Here is a 17,523-nt window from a genome sequence, read left to right on the forward strand (position 1 = left end):
CACGGACGGAAGGCGCCGCAAACCAGCACGAGCTAAACCAGCTATCTGTGATGAAGCACCTACATTTGAATTTTTCTGAATTTGTTTTCTGTCTGTCCTGTCTTCATTGCCCTTACCAGGAAAGTTAAATGCTTCCAAAACCGACATAAGCTTCTCTCACCTTATGATTTAAAAGCAACATTTTTGGTATTCAAGGGAAAATGTTTAGATTCAAAAGGTTATTCACACACCCAAACATGACAACAATTTATCAGAGTAGTAATTTAAAAAAAGAAAAATTGAAAAAAACATGTAATAAACCTGCCAATAGAAGCAGTAAAAGCACAGTTTTGTTGGCAGTTTAACTCCAGGATGCATATTTGTTTGTCTTCCTTTTACATTTTATAATTGTCATCTTCAGTGCTGTCAGGACTCGGTCTGCAGCAAAACATCTCAAAGTATCTGACATATAAAAAAAAAAGAAGTAAAAACCATGCAGAAGTATTGTGTGATTTAGAAAGAAAAAAAAGTAAAGGAAAAGAGATTATTCCATCTGTTAAAGTTCTACTGAACATGAAAAAAGGGCATGTGTCTCTACATGTGTGGGGCCGGCAGAGAAAAAGACATGTTCCCTTCTGGAGGACAGTTTCAGTGAATAGCAAAAGAGGAGACGTGTTATGGCATGTGTCTTCATGAAGATTTGTGTCTTCTGTTTTCCTCTTTTATGCTCCAGTTTTTTGGTTTTCAGAGAAAAGATTAAAACCTTTTTTTGTGGTTTTTAATTGATGGGAAAATTGGATTTGTTACTTCTAAAATACGGCCGTAAGACATGACAAATTTATTTATTTAAGTTATGAGTTATTTAGAGTTACTATTTTTATGTGCAGAAGCTGAAACTTACAGAAATACATTTTTTCTAAAGATGAGATGTTGAGAATGAGCTGCAAGGGGATTGCAGTGCGAGGACAGAGAGAGACAAGGCTGCTGCCAGAGAGGCTGGTGTAAAGTTGCAAAGTCATTTATTACATTTCAGCATTTATCTCTGCAGCAGAGAGTAGTGGAGTTATCAGAGGGAATGAAATTGAAAAACATTCAAGCGTGCAGCAGAGTCAGGAGAAGAAGCACAGATGACCAAACCGGCACAAACTCTCAGTATTGGGAGCTTAGTGCCTGGCTCTGAATGGAACGGCGTTTATGCACACACTGCGACTCCACACACCTGTTCATGTGCAGACTCCGAGATAACTCAAACATTAAAATGCAAAAGCAATTAAGTCACAACAGAGCCTATGAAGTGGCAGCCTGTCAGCAGGACTTTGATTACTTTAATTAGAGCAGTATGGCTGACTTATCCATGAATGAGGAGAAGACAGACTTATTTTCTGTCTTCAGTTCACCGAGAGGATCCAGCAGCTTAATACTTTACGCCGCGCTTTAGCTAGAAAGGCCAAAGCTCTTACGCTAATGCGTTTAAAAAGACAAAATGCGCTTTTATGCTTTCCCATCTCCAACTTATTCCTATTGTTAATGCATGTGACTTGAATTGTTTAATACAATGACTCCATCAGGGGCTGCTAATTTCTCTAATCTGCATGTTAATTAAGTTTGAATCCAAGAGTAGTTGAGTTTAGGGAATTGAGCTCTTGTAAGGGAATAGAGCAGAACATTACAACCAAAGAAAAAAAGAAACAATTTATATTTTCCTTTTTCAAAGTCGTGCAGTCCAACTGTGGATTTGTACCAGAAAAAATGACTTATATGGATTCTGTACGCAAAACAGTTTTCAAAAGTCCCAATGTGTTTGCCGTGCTGTAAAGTCATGATTTGTTTGTGTATCCCTTGTGCTATCCTATGGGGTCCAGATGACCCGATCCTTACATTGACGTGTTCTCCCTACCATGACAAAGGTGGATAAAGGTGGAAAGATTTCATGTAATCCATGGACACCAGTGAAGATCACAAATCATTGAAGAAAAAAGGTTCAGAGCACTGTCTTGTGGGGTCTAGATGACCCCACTCCCAATGTTAAAGTGCCTAGGATAGCACAAGGGGTATACAGCTTCGTTTGAGAGCTTTGGGTTAGAGAGATGTGACAAACATTGGCACTGTTTGAACATGAAAGGATAAGTAATTTTTGTTTATATGTAATTTTGAAAAGCACTACTTTCAGAGTCTATCTTTATGCAATTAATATAAAACTTAATTCTCCCTGAAAAAGCTATTTCAATTTTCAGTTTTGATCATAAAAACAGATCCACTGACTGACAGTGAACAGATGAGATGAAGTTAGTTGTTTACTTGATGACCTTTTTTATGGAAAATAAAAGTAAACGTCCAAATTCTTTCAGATATATATATAAAAGTGGCTGACATCAAGAAGTCCTACCAATGGCTAGAAAGGGCATAAATACTGGATAAATACCAGGGACTCAGAGATGAACTGGAGAAAGCATGGAAAGTGAAGGTGACAGTGGTGCCAGTGGTAATTGGAGCACTCGGGGCAGTAACCCCCAAATGCTTTTGTAAAGTTCATTAAAAAACCATCTGCTCACCAAAGATATGCAAAGTGTTAATTCCAGAGAATAACGGTTCTGGTGGGAGTTGTAAAAACCAAAAGGTCAAGAAAAATATTCATGAATATGACGTCAGCAGCTTGAGACAGTACAGGAGGGTGAGAGGCTGGTCTCTGAAAGCACAAGTACAAGTGGAGAGCAGAAGAAGAGCTGCAACCAAACACGACTTAAATTAAAATGATTTTCTGAAAACTGAAGGACAACGTAACTAGATTTAGATTCGGATGGAACCAAATGAATGCAATAAAAACAGGGAAAGAACCAGCTAGAACATTAAACGTGGTTGAATAAGAACCTATAGGGGAAATAAGATTAATTAATGAAAAAAATACAGCTCTCCGGAGAAATTCCTGTTTGACATCACAGATCCAATTTCCTGCTTTTAAAATTTCCATTTCTTTCTCTGTTAATCTTCAATCACTATGTATGAATCCAGCATTGCTTTTGCTGCCAGAAAAGGATAATCAACAGCATGGAGGGTGTTAATCTGAAACACTGAATGAGAACCACGAGGATTAGAGCAAAGCATACAATAGCATTCATGCAGAAAAAGCAGACAGATTTAGATGACCTATATATTAACGGATGACGAAGAACCTCTGCAGATTGAGGCAGTTATTTTTGCATTTTTAGCTTGATCCTGTGGTTAAGGTTGACTGTTTATGTGAAGGGATTTATAAAGGGTCGTCTTCAGTTTACCCGCTGTCTGCTGTGGCCTGAATTTTCTCATGATTCAGCAGCGTTCAGATCCAACTTTCTCAGCAGAAAGTTTTCAGATTTATTTTCCAGAAACTACTGTGCATGACAAACCAGTTTTTTTTACACCATCTACTTTATATTTTATCAACAAAATGTTTTTTAGGAAATAAAAAAAAAACAAAAAACAGAAACATTAGCATCTCGAGGACAGGTTTTTTTTTAATCTCATCATTGGGTTGTCTTGTTGTCTGGATCTGGATCTAAAATTGTGGGGAAATTGCATTTCTTTTTTCTTAGAAATGAATGTATAAAGACATTAAACTAAAAACATGCATACTTTAATTTTATGAAGCCATATTGTTTCATAAAACTAAAACTAGTTATTAAATTACTTTTTATATTCTCATCTGCATAACAGTCTGTTTGGAGACCACAAGGAGGAGTTGTCTGCAGGGAAGCACTGTGTAATCGTTTGTAAATGGACAAATCCTGTACTCCAATCCCAGGATAACAGGTCTGTGGGTTTATGACACGCCTCCCCTCCTGTTTGGTGGGATTACATCTTGTAAATTCCTGATCAAAGAAGCAGATTAGGAGATTGTGAGTCAGCAGATCCTGAACGAAGCCCGTTTTGGATCATTAAACCGATCCAAGTGATTTGACTTTGTGCATTGTCTCTGGGTGTCTAATCTATTTTGCAACACTATCATTTTTTTAAGTGGATCTTTGGCATCTTTCATTTAACTGGACATCAATGGATGATGGCTGAAAATTTACGTGCAGGAGGTCCTTTCTTTTCAAAATTCAAGGAGGCGTCCACTAAACCTTCTCCCAAAGGAAACATGATCTAAAGCAGCTGTAATTAACAGCCACTCAAGGTGCAGCCGTCAAATTAAAAAATCCCTGAAAGTTGGAGCGATGTCGCTCTGGGCCAGATGCCCATCTGGATCAAATCCTTGGAGCTATTGCTTCTGGCGGGGAATCAGACTGAGGGGAGTGCTGCTTAGTTTTTTGCACCACCCCACAAGCTGTGGAGGCAGGGAGCTTTTAAATCTTGTGAAGGTCAAGAGGCAAACTTGGTGGCTCTGATAACAAGCATCCTATCTTTGATTCCTCTCTCTGCTGAGCTAAATAGATCTTTGCAAGTGATGGCAAGTCCTCAAAGGTGGTTAAACACAAAACGACATGGAGAACGACAAACATAAAGCATGTGGAGAAAGGTTAAGAAGAGAAAAATCACTGAGGCACTGGTGTTGGTGCATTCATTGGACGATGGTTTTGGAGGATGTGTCTGTTGAGGCGGCTCAAGCTGTGCAGAAAAGCTTAGACTGAATGATGGACAGGTAAATTAGTCTGTGCTTTATTCACTAAGTCAACAGAGAATGAACTTGAATGTGAAAATCTCTAGAAGTTCACATTTCTTGTAGTTTGCACCAAAGATTTTCAGAGTGCTGGAAGTCAGCAACAACTATGCATTTCTGGCGGACAAAAAGAACCACAAACACACCAAAAAGAAAAAGAAAGAAGAGGCTAAAAGTGTTTGTCACTCAAGGGGAGGCTGACAGAGGTGTGAACTCTTTCACATCCCCAGAGCTCTGTTTGAAATTGGGGTGAACACCTTTGATCTGGAGAAGTACACATGTGGTGATCTGGATCATCTTGGTGACAGCACCCATTGTTTCCATAGAAACCGATGCTCCACAAACATCCTGGACCATAAAAACAGACGGCTTGTGGAAAGACAGGGGCTCGCATGTTTATCCTTTCATCTGAGAGGAGCCGTTCCGCTCGACCTCAAACAAAGCCAGCAGAGGTTGAAACCTCTGAGTTATGCCTCCTTTACAAACAATAGCATCTGCTTGTTCGTTAATTATTTTGGCTGGATCTAGAAACAAAAAATGTGTCTGCTTCACTTCATCTGAAGAATTAACTGTCGTCACTCATTAACAAGCATAAATCCACACTTTGGTCCTCCCAATCATCCTGTTTAAGAGTGGCCACTGATGAAAATTGTGCTTTTGATGTTTTTAACATGTTTTTGTGGCATATTTCTGATGATGGAGGACATTTATTAAGAAAGTTAAGCCTAAAATTGCATTTCTGAGTATTTTTGAATATATTTGAAATATTGTGAATCAGGAGCAGATGAAAAAATGAGGTTCTAAAAATTGTAGAAGTGACATAAAAGCTATCACAGCAAGCCACAAGCTCCCTGCTTCGCTCCATTCTGATATACATCCACTTGTAGACCATAGACTTTGTTTTCCTCATCTGAGCTGGCATCTGGCTCAAAACTGTGGATAGCTCAGATATTTTGTTACACTGGTAATATTAGGTTGGGGGTGATGGGGCTGTAAGCAAAAGAGCGTGTAAACAGATGGATGACGGGAAATGGGGGAGGGCTTACTCCGCACCAACAGTCCTGCACCACGAGTCAGAGGTAAATTTCTGATGAACTCCTGCCGCTCTGCAGAGATCATGTCCTAGAAAGCGACACAGGTTTTCTTTATTTTGCCTAACAACAGGAAAATCATGATTAAAAGACAACCCAGCCTGCTTTTCAAAATAGATTGGTGTGGGACTTGAACCGTTTCTCAGTGAGCAACAATGTCCAAATGGGTGAAATGCAAATGATGAACTGCTAAGGGTTAAAGAACCAGCTCCAGTAAAGTCCAGTAAAGGATATACATGCAGCAACAGCACGGAAGTATTGTTTTAGAGAGAAAATGAGCAGACATGAAGGCTGAGATGAAAGCTGTTTTTTTTTCTTTGGCTGATTACAATAATTGGAGTTCTCTGGTATCCAAACGCAAGAAGACACAAACACAACTGATTTGACGAAGGAAATCTATAACCTACTTCAGGTGGTGGGACTGAAAATGTCAAGAAAGAAACAGCTTCACTCACTTTCGTCTTTCATTCTTATCTGGTTCTTCCTGGTTGCTTCTTCATAATAATAATAATAATAATGGATTGGATTTATCTGCGCTTTTCAAGACACTCAAAGCGCTTACATTGTGTCCATTATTCATTCACTCCTCATTCATACTTGGTGATGGTAAGCTATGGTTGTAGCCACAGCTGCCCTGGGGCAGACTGACAGAGGCGTGGCTGCCAGTTCGCGCCTACGGCCCCTCTGACCATCACCGGGATCATTCATACACATTCACACACCAGTGGAGCCACACTGGAGGCAAGGAGGGTGAAGTGTCTTGCCCAAGGACACAACGACATTTTGGCTGGTGGGAGCGGGGATCGAACCGCCAACCCTTCGATCATTGGACGACCCGCTCAACCACCTGAGCCACTGTCTTCAGCTCATCAGTTTACTAGACTATGTATTTTCTTAACAGCAGCTTAATCCAAATCTGACTATTAAGTTCATTTTAGGGGGTACAGCATGTGATTACACAAGAATCAAACGGAACAACACTGAATACAACTCTGACCAATAACAGTGGACCTAATGGTAGGTAAAAATAAAAATAAAAAGAATGCCCCTGCTTCAGTTAAAATCTTGACCTTTGACATCCTTTGAATGAAGGATAAAAACTTTTATTAGATTTTGAGACTTAATGAAAATAGTCAGACTAAACTGCATCTTTCAGGCTCCGTGGAACACACAGTATTTTCTACGCAAAAGTCATTTCCTTCAAACCCCCAAACACACATTTTTTTGAATAAAAAAAAGCAATGCCATATGTTTTCTTCTATTGAAACAATGAGTTTCATATGATATTCTAAGACCTTTAGTGTCCCTTTTTGTCCTAAACAAATAAACTTATGCCATAACAAAACCCATAGTAATCCAAATCACCCTAGAGATTGTCAGAGTATCTTGTTATAAGGAGTCAGTTGGGTCTAAAAAATGTCTTTATTTGGAAACAAAAATGCTGAAAATGGCTTAACAATGTAAACATAACACATTTCAAACATGCGAACAAACAGAAAGAATGTAGATGTCAACAATGTGTTCTTCAGTGTTGTAATAATGCCCCTGCATTGCACAGACCTATGTGTCCATTTTTGTCTTTTTCAATGAGAACGTTAAAAAGAACTAATTCTGGCTTGAAACAGATCAGCTCAAAGCTTCTAGCTAAGACGTTTTACACATTTATGCTTCGCTAAAAGTCTCTGCTCGTAAGCTTTACAACATTAACATGTTGTGTATATATATTATGTTGTAAAATAATATCCATTAATTTAAAAGACATGCATGTTAAAAATTGACAGCATATATAGTTAAAATGCGATTGAGCACAAACTAGAGGTAAAAACAACTCCAGAAAGGACAAAGTTGTAAATTTGTCCCCGGCTTCGTTGGATACACACTTCCGCTGGATGTGCAGCGAACTGCTCCAGTGCTGCAGAAATGCTGTGATTCCAGTTTTTATAACAGCTAATAATTTAATTATGACAACCAATTGCTCTGTTTCTCCCATGAGTAGACATCTTTTTTATCTAAAAATGTAAAGGTTATGGTGAAGAGGCACAAAAGTGGAGAGTAGTTTTTGCAGCTTTCCACCAAAATGCAACTCAGATAGAAAAGTTGGCAGCTTCCACAGCCACTGAAATCCATTTGATGAGTCAGCCCAAAAGAGCAACAGGGATATTAACAATGCAGATGAAAAGCGAGGAGTAGCATTTAAAGAGAAACCATTTAAATCCCCTCAAACTTATGTTTTTGCCTTTTTTAAAGCAGGTGAAACATTCAAATTGAATTCATCATATATTTGTTTGACATAAGAGCATAATTTGGAGTCATTGTACAGAATTTGCCCCCAACAAAACATTAAAATATTTCATTTTCCATTTGATAGATTATTTAAAGTAGTATCACGTATGGAATAAATGACATAACATAAGTTGTAAATAATCAAAATTTAAGGATGTTTAATCTTTTACTTAAAGGCATTAATGTCTTTTTCTTTATAATCTTTTCAGTGTTAGGTAATTTGGGGTGTAATGCAAAATCGACTTAATTGATGAATCAATTTAATCTTTTACTTACAGGAGGTCATATAAATCATAATCTATCTTGGAAAATACCATTTGGATTGAGAAATGGTAGGATTATATTACCATAATGTAAAAACGTTCATCACAGTGTACAACGCACACGTGATGTCAGCAAAACACTGATCAGTCCATCATTTCAGTCCAATGTGTGGAAACACTTTGAATTTAGCAAAGTCATGACCATACAGTGTGCTAGAATGTTCTAATCATGTTCAGTTTGGATTATTTTGATGTAGAAAAACAACAGTGGGCTGAACTTTAGGAAACTAAAATGTGAATGGATTTGCCATTAATTCATGTTTACATGTTTGTTTGTACACATATATAATTTACTTTGGATTATCTCGAAGAAATACAAGGAATCTGGAAAACTTCACCTGCACCCTTCAGTACCTGCAGGTATTTCTCTCTGAGTCACACTGGTTGAGCTAAAGATGCCCTGGGTCGATTATAGGTCAATGAATCGGATTGTTAAAACAAACCAACATCGACTAATAATCGCAAAGGGCACCACAACTTATAATATAAATTGAATTATTGTTAAAAGAAATCATTACACCCTTGCTCACTCCTGATAACGAAAAGATTTTGACTTTTCTTTAGAAGAGTCTCTTTAAGTGTCCATAAATTCTGATTTGATCATGTCCAACTGATCCAGAAATGAGACCAACCCTGAAAGATGTCTTCTGTCCTGTACCCGTCCGTGGGACACTTGGTACCGGGCCGAAGCAGAAAAAAAATGCACACACTATTTCCCATTTAGTTAGAAGAAGAACCTTCCACCTCAAAGAAAAATCAAGCTGCAACAGACGAATCCAGGAGTGTTCCTCCAAATACAGATTCATTGAGACAGTTGTTCCCACGGATAAGCTGCTCGCTTGCCTAATATGCAGTGACTGACTTTCAAATGTTTCACACACACAGATAAAGAAGTTGCAGACTCAGTGGATTCATGTTTCTAATTATATTTAGGAAATACCAGTTTTACGGCGGCCAGGATTTTATTTTGCTCTATTCATCCATCATTCCTTGAAAGTGGGACGCGGTTGAAGTTAGCTTCCTCCACTTTGACATTAAAGGAGAAAATCTTCATCACAAAGTCTACAGTTAAACATTTTAAAGAGAATGAAGATTCAATCAAATAAAGTTGTTTCTGATTTGTGTTAACTTGTAAAAAGGACATTAATGAATTTTCCTCCAGCAAGGGTGAAGCAGGGAGGCATCTGTTAAGAAACATGAGCACATAAAATGTTCCTCTCTGTTAAAAAAATATAAAATGAATCAGGATTTATTTAAAAACAAAATATGATCAATCTTTTTGCTTGAAAGATGATCTGAGACTTGGCTGAGTTCTCATTGTTCTATTAAAAAAACCTGTAATTCTGCTTTTATTGACATTTTTACTAATCAGCAGTTTTGTTTTACTTAATCTTCCTCATATGTAAAAAGACATAAAATTAAAAAAAAATCTACTGATGTTTACATATTATTTTTAAACAAAATTTCATGTAGTCGTATTTTTATTTGAAAAATCGTTTTTTCAGAAACCGAAAGCATAAAAAATGAAATGCCCCGTTCTGACCTGTCCGTGAAAATATTGTCCGACGTCAAACTGGTTTGTGGCCTGGAAAAAGTTGGAGACCACTGCTTTGACTGATATGGATGTTAAAATTTGTTAAAATTTTTGGTATGATATCTGTTTTGGCGCGACGCGTCAGCTCTCTCTTTTGGAAATGATTCCTGGCTTGGAGTGTACAAACAAATCTTCGTATCTACTTGTGTATTTTCTTGTAGCTCAGAGCGATAAGCTTCCATCTGTCAGAGGCCTCCATTTGACACTCCACTGAAGTAAAAAATAGGGAACATTTAAAAGTGGTGGGTGTTGGGTCTGACACAAACAAGACCAAAAGGCAGAGAAATCCGTCAACCTGACTGATGTCTGAGCACTTCACTTAACAATGAACCATGGGCACCCCCTACCCCTTCAAACACAACTTCCTGAAAAAGATAATCAGCACTCCTGCTCCTCCATCTCCTCCCAACGCGATGCCTCTGAATCCAAACTGCAGGCTAACAATCCTTCACTCCAGCTGGCATGTGACTGAGCAGAGGTGAAAGAAAAGACATTTTGCTGAATTGCCTCCGTCTTAATCAGTGACACTGAATCTGAGAAACTGCTTCCCTGCCAGCAATGTGCAGCAACAGAAGCAGCTGATCAATGACACAGTCCCAACACTGCTTCATCTATCATTCATCAAAGAGCTGAATGAATAAAACAGACAGTATCTGTGTCGACAACACAGAACGGGAAAAACATATTCCATGAGGAAAATGTTCGTATGAGTTTCTCTATACGTGTCAGCTTTTCTAATTCTTTCATTTCTGTATATGTTTTTCTGTTATATGATTTTTTTTTTGCTTCATTGAAAAACTGTAAGAGGAAACTAAAGTAATACAGAAATGCTTGCAAAAAGAGGGTAAATCAAGACACGCCTGCATGGGGCAGCAATGAGTTTGACATCTAAAATTTTTAAAGCTCCTGACAGCAGATAATTGAAGGTTTTGTGTGGACAGATGAAATAAAAGTCTCAATATGAATCGTTCATAACTAGGAGCCCCTAGAAAACCCAAAATCAATGAGTCCAGCAGGTCTCAGAAACATCTGTGACTTCTGTTCAAAATAGCAAATTATAGAAGCAACAGACAAATATTTGTCACTTTTATTTAGTTTTTTTTTTTTTTTTTGGTGCTCAAAACCATTACTGCATCAGTTTGGCTGAACTATGAAACTGTTAGGGAATGTTGGGAGTTGGTTTGTTTAAAATTCTTATTGTTATGGTTGAACTAAACTCACTGCAGCTCCAGTATGTTGAATTTCTACTGTACCGTTTCAAAGTCATTGTTTTTTTCAAACAAATGAGAAAAGTTCTCTTTTAAGCCTTAGTCACATGCACCCGTTCATGTGCCGCAGGTTTTTTGGTTATCTGGGCCTGTGGACGTTAGTAGACAGGTGCAACCACATCTTGGGAGCGTAGATGTGTTTTGCAGTTCCCTTTGATCTATTGTAAAAGTGTTCCCAGTGGCCTTTTAATTATGATTATTTTGTTTTTAGCCAAAAAAGAAAAAACGTTTTCTAGAAAATAGTTTCTGTAGAGCAGCAGCGGTTCATCAGAATTTCTCCTCTGAGATGTGGGCGGGACCGCTGGGGCAGAGTAAGCCTGCCCACACGTCCCATCATCCCTTTGTTTACACTCTCTCCTGATGACTTACAGCTCCTCACAACCCCAAGCTAAGATTACCAGTGCAACAAAATTGGTGAACAATATTGAAGCTGTCCAGCTGTACAGTTTAGATCCAGATGCCAGTTCAGACGAGGAAAACAAAGACGGACATGGATCTGTGGATGCATCAGAATGGAGTGGAGCACAGAGCAAATGACCTGTTGATTGTGGTTTGTATGTACCAACTACAAGCTTTTTCAAACAGTCTTTTTTCGTCTGCTTCTGTTTCAACCACAATTTAAATAAAGGTTGAAAGAATGAAAAATCCATGATTTGCCTGCATCTCACCTACTTCACCCTTAATTACCCTCCCCTGATGTAGAAGTGTTCATTATGACCTGTTATTGGCAGCTATTCTGAAGGAAAAAAAATGAGCATGAACATTTTTACTCTACCTGCTCACCGAGAGGTCTATTACATTGATATTTTGTGAGGGCCACCTGAGTGCCCTGTACAGGCTTGCCCGCAGACATCCCCGTATCCACCCCTACGGGGAAGTGGTGACCAGGGCTTAAAGTCTGCACCAAAGTGGCTTTAAGGTGGTGAAACTCCTTCTGCTGGAGTGTCTCTGACATTAACAATACACTGAGTGAGGCTGTACCTGAGCATCCACGAGCAGGTGTCTCATCAATGTCATCGACTTCCTCAGGGTATGCCTCTCTCCCGTCAGGAAGGCCTCCTCCTCCTCTGCCGGGCTGCACGGCCGGGTCACCATGAACTGAGCAATCTGGTCATTCAGGCTGTTCAGTGACTGGACAGCTGCAGCAGAAGGAAGTGGAGATGTTGAAACCCCGAAGCACGTTAGGACTTGACATCTTCATGATGTTTCCTGCTGCTGTGACGAGGGTCAAGGGTGTTCGGAGTGTTCTGATTTTCTACATCTGAGAGACTTTGTTCATCTGTAAAAATCCTGACAAAATGTTGTTTCTTCTAAACCAGAGAGGTGTTGTTTGGAAAAATCCGTCACTAGTGGAAAAAAAATGGTAACCATATAATTTTTTTGATGTTTTATTGGATTATTTTTCTAAAAGTACAACTGATAGTAAATTCAAATTCTGGCTTCATGCATAACAAAGATGTCACTACTTTTTGGCTGTCAAGTTTTAATTGAAATAAGAAAGCAGGGGCAGAAAATTTTCTATCATTTAAAAAAACAAGAAGGCCATGACCTCACTTTTCAGGAGTAGCTTCAGTCTGAACGTCAACACAGCTTTTTGGGATGTTTTAAGACACAAAGCAGAGGGACCACTGCATGTGTTTTCTTTTTCGGTTTTCTTCTCTACCTTGTGCTTAGGAGTGCTGGGGCTGGGAATAATCCCAGCTATCGTGGGCTAAGATCACCATCTCTCTGGTATACGAAAGAACCCTACACAGAGGCAAATCACTGGGTTGATTTAGAACCACACGTCAACACAGCAGAAACTCTTTGGATTGTCGGAGGCTACCAGAGCCCATCTCGTTTGTTCCAGATTTTCTCCAGGACAACTCATCTCCGCTTTGATCACCTTAACAATAATGAGTGTCATTTTTGTAAGAGTTTGAACCTAAGTTACAATATCAGAGCTGGCTCAGAGGCAGATACTGTAAATGAGTGAAAACACAGAGTATCAGTGACTGAGGCGGAGTGACTCACTAGTGACAGACAAGGTCGGCTTTTCAAACATACCATCAAAGATTTATTGCTGCACCTTCAGCTTTCTCTTGAACTGTTGAGTCCTGGCAAAGAGGGGCATGTTTACGAGCTCACTGCAGCCCTGCAGGCAGCTTATGGTTCTGTAGATCAAATCAGGGCGGGGTGGCCGCGTGTAAAAGAGGCAAAGCTGAATTGTTTATGACATCAACTGATGACTGGATTCTAATTTCTCTATTCGATATTTACAATCTGCCCAGAAGATGATCAAACTGCTGAAAATAACATGCTGTCAGAGCCGACACACCTCCATCTGGAGTCTCATTCAGTTTCAACCTTTATTTAAACACAGTCTGACAATTTGCTTGAAATTGCTTTCAAAAAGAACAATTTACTTACTGACTACATTACAAAGACACTGCCTCCGTTTTGACAGAAGAAAAAAATATGATGGTAAAATGATGGAAGATCAATTTTTCAGTTTGGTAATAATTCACTGCTGATATAAATATTACCGTTTTCTACATCCCGAATCAATGTTTTATGTGTTTCAGCTCAGAGTTTACATCGGTAAGTTTTCCATAGCTACGTGTTTAAAATTTATCATCGAAATTATATTGAAATCTTCAGTTACAGCAGACCTCATCCACATGCAGTGCACCATAGGTTTCTAACTACTAAAGGTTGTAGAAGCTGTTGGTACTTTTAGTTTCTTTGATATGTTTTTCTTCAACATTTTGTTTCTTTAATTCCAAAGTTTTCCTCATGGGAATTCTCCACACCAGTGAGTAAGCCTTTTCTTCATTGCAGGAGGATCTCCTGCTGGGGGTTCACTTGGGTTGGGGGGCTGGGAATCCTGTGGTGATGTCATCTGTGATCCTAAGAGGAGGTTGCTGTCCTGGACAGATCCATGTTATAGGATTTACTCATTTCAGGTCAAATTTCTATTTATAATCTTATTTAAATGATTACTTTCTGTTTCAAAAAGTGGGAGATGTTGGTTTGGGGGTTTTGTGTGTATTATTTATTATTTATATCTTCTTTGTTTTTGTTTTTAAGCTTTAAAGTTATTTTTTACTTAATAAAGCACTTTGTGCTACTCATATATGAAAAGTGCTTTTTAAATAAAGTTTTAGATTTGATTTGGATTAATACTGAAAACTGTCTGACAAGGCAGTAAATGTGAATGTTTACGTAGATCTTAGACCTCAGAGCTGGAAGCATTTTTGAGGCACGATCTTATTGGGGATGACACACACTTTCCTCTTTGGGGTTCAGGTCTTCACTTGAGTTTGTTTTTGCTGCCGGACAAGTTAAAAACTGTCTACACACGTAGATTTGCTTTTACCGCTAGCTGAACACAGAGCGCTTTTATGATGTCATATATCCATCCATCCATTTTCTTAACCTACTTTGGGGTACACTTTCATCACACAATCACTCACCCATACACACTCACCCAGTCACACCTAGGGACACTTTAGAGTAACAGATTAACCTATGAAGCATGTTTTTGGACTTAGGGAGGATGCCGGAGAGCCCACAGAAAACCCACACATGCACGAGGAGAACATGCAAACTCCACACCAGAGGGTCCCATTCGGGATCCAAACCGGGGCCTTCTTGCTGTAAGACCAAAGCGTTAACCACCACCCCCCCCCCCCCCCCCGGCGCAGCACTGATGTCATTATCTCTCTTATTTAAAGGATGCATGTATGTATCACAGCAAGAAGGCTGTGGTTCAAATCCCAATGACGTCCTTTCTGTTTTGAGTGTGCATGTTCCCCTTGTGCATGCATGTGCTCTCATAGGTGAATTAGTGACCTTAAATTGTGGTTGTGTAGCAGGGTGACAGACTGGTGACCTGTCCTGCATTTCCCAACAGTAGCTGGGTTTACTCCAGCAAACCATGATGCCAAAAGTGATTCAGTGGGTTCAGAACATAGCTGAATGGATAAAAAAGGCAAACTTTGAAATAAACTTTTGATATAATTGAACATCCTAAAATATATCGGTACATGTTTTGCTTTAGATCTAGCCAAATATAGAAAACGTTAAATGAACACTAAAGAATCTTGAAAGTGACATTTTGAGACAAAGGTCATTTGATGCTTCAGGGACACAAGAAAATGCCCAACATAAAACCGGAAATTTGATGCTCCACTAAAAAACATTTGACTTCCTTTTTATTCAACACAAATGAAACTTTAACAATGTGGGCAATATCTTCAGTGAATATCAATTCTATGAAATGTTTTGCAGGCTGTAGGAGTGTAGTTGCTGAAGAAACGGACAAAAGAAAAACAGATTCATGGTGGAACTCTTCCAGCATGGGTTCTGTGCTGAAGCATTGTAACAAAGTAAACTACTTGTTTTCTGCTTAATGTGTGAAAGAATGAAAATTGTGTTTTAAGGGCAATCATTCGTGAATTATGGATTTGATGTGTACATTTAGTCTCATTCGTGGGTGGGACGAGTGACACGCACTAAACTGTAATGACCTGCAGTTCTTAAATCACGGGGATATTGTAGTTTTTTGTGAAGGAAACTCCCACACACCAGTGGCTCTCTGCAGATGGCACACCGTGGCATCTGGGCGACTCTTTACTTTCTTTGTAACCACCCAAAGAAACAAAAAAAGCATCAACAATGGAACTCTGATGAGGCACAGTAATGGCTGGTGAGCTCATTCTGAGTGTCTGAAAGGAGACTATCCTTTATGTGTGAAATACATATAACTACAGGGCACCCCACTCAAACAACTTCATCCACATTTGGAGAAACTGCCTTTCCTTTTTCATTATGGAAGCTGTTTCTGAAATCTATTGGTCTTGATAAAGAAAATGTTACAAGGGCTTTTTTACCAGAGAAAATTACTAGTCAGCCTGCCACTGCCAGTGCAATTTGAGGGAGCTCCAACATGTCACTTTTCAGTCCAACAGGAACTATGATAAGCTGGAAGGGAGAGTATAAGTTAGGATGCATGACACACAAAAAAAAAATGCTGATTCTTTGTCTGCTGATAAATCCATGAGGCAGGAATGTGGAGGGATGAAGCAAACGCTGAACCTAAAGCTGTTTGCCCTGTGTTCTCTGCTGAAAAAACCCCCACTTGCTTTGCATAAAAAAACGGAACCCTGCTGCAACACAGCCTGTCATTTTCTTTTATGCATCATTATGCTGCATCACCAGGGTTCACATTTCTGTGCTATGCAACACCACAAGACAAAGAGAAGTTGCCCTGCGAGGGATTATCCAGAAACTACTCATACTGAGGAGAAATAACACAGAAACAAAGGGTGGAATATAAAAATTTCATGTTTTTATTTATTTATTCACCCTTAGGAATCTGAATTTTAGACTTTCAATGAATCCAGGCGTTACTACACCTTTTTTGAACACATATACAACATTGAGGATTAAAACATAATTGGCCCCTTGAGACAAAGTGATGTGCATGTTGTTGCAGTTAAACCCATGCCATTCTTTTCAAAATATTTAGAGCAGTTTTTGTAAAAAAAATAAAAAATAAATAAATAAATAAACATATTTCCATATGTCCTAATGCTTAGCACTACATTTGATTGCCTCCTAACATTGCTTTGGGTTTCAGTTAGCGATGGCTGCACCAGAATTTTTCCTTTGATCAGAAAAAAAATCCGATTGCATTCTTTGTTCCTCCCTGCTTTTATTCTGTTGTTGTTTTTTGTCCCCCTGGCTACTATTGAGGTTGGATTTGATTTAGTTTTCTAATCATTACTGCAAGCTTTCCTGGTCTTTTTTTGTCTTCATCCCTTCATCCATCATCCTCCTGCACAAGAGTCTGCATTTGGGTTGCACTTGCAAATGTCACCGAGGGATTTTTCATGTGCTCTGCCATGTTTCCGATCTTTCTATCTGCTTGTTTTTCTTTTCAGAGGCATATAAACTCGTAGCCTGCAGACCTGTAGAAACAAGAGATTTGTGTTTCCTTTTTTATTAGAAAAGACACAGACTGATGGATTTCAGCTTTCTAGCTGACGTTCAGTCTTTAGACTTTTACAAAAGGGGTAGTAGACTGTTGCAATAAGTTAGGCAGGTATGTCCTGGGGTTTTAGAAGAAAAAAACACAGCTGTTTTTGACACAAATCATGTGTGCATTTCAACATGTTGTGCATCATTTGTGAGAATATGTTTAGGGTAAAGACTGCAGGAGTTGTGTCTTTTCTTTTTTGTTTTAAACCCAATGACTCAAAGCTCTGAGTAACAGAGAATATGTTCAAAACAATCAGGCATTTGACAGGAACCGAGGCAGTCTGCCAGACATCTATATTGTGTTCACTGAATGGACCCTTCATTCTCA

General features: G+C 38.9%; 1 protein-coding gene across 9 annotated transcripts in view; it reads right to left on the reverse strand.

Annotated features, from left to right (window-relative positions):
* LOC101157361 (kazrin) overlaps positions 1 to 17,523 on the reverse strand; it is a 128,350-nt gene that overhangs the window by 93,868 nt on the left and 16,959 nt on the right. For all 9 annotated transcript variants that reach the window (XR_002290188.1, XM_020703125.2, XM_020703129.2 and 6 more), the window contains exon 3: positions 12,153 to 12,310. Coding sequence is in view for 8 of the 9 variants with exons in the window: in XM_020703125.2 (XP_020558784.1) it covers positions 12,153 to 12,310 (158 nt within the window). In the remaining variant the exon portion in view is untranslated. The remainder of the gene's footprint in view (positions 1 to 12,152; positions 12,311 to 17,523) is intronic.

The sequence above is a fragment of the Oryzias latipes genome, chromosome 5, assembly GCF_002234675.1.
Source record: "Oryzias latipes chromosome 5, ASM223467v1".
Taxonomy (NCBI): Eukaryota; Metazoa; Chordata; class Actinopteri; order Beloniformes; family Adrianichthyidae; genus Oryzias; species Oryzias latipes.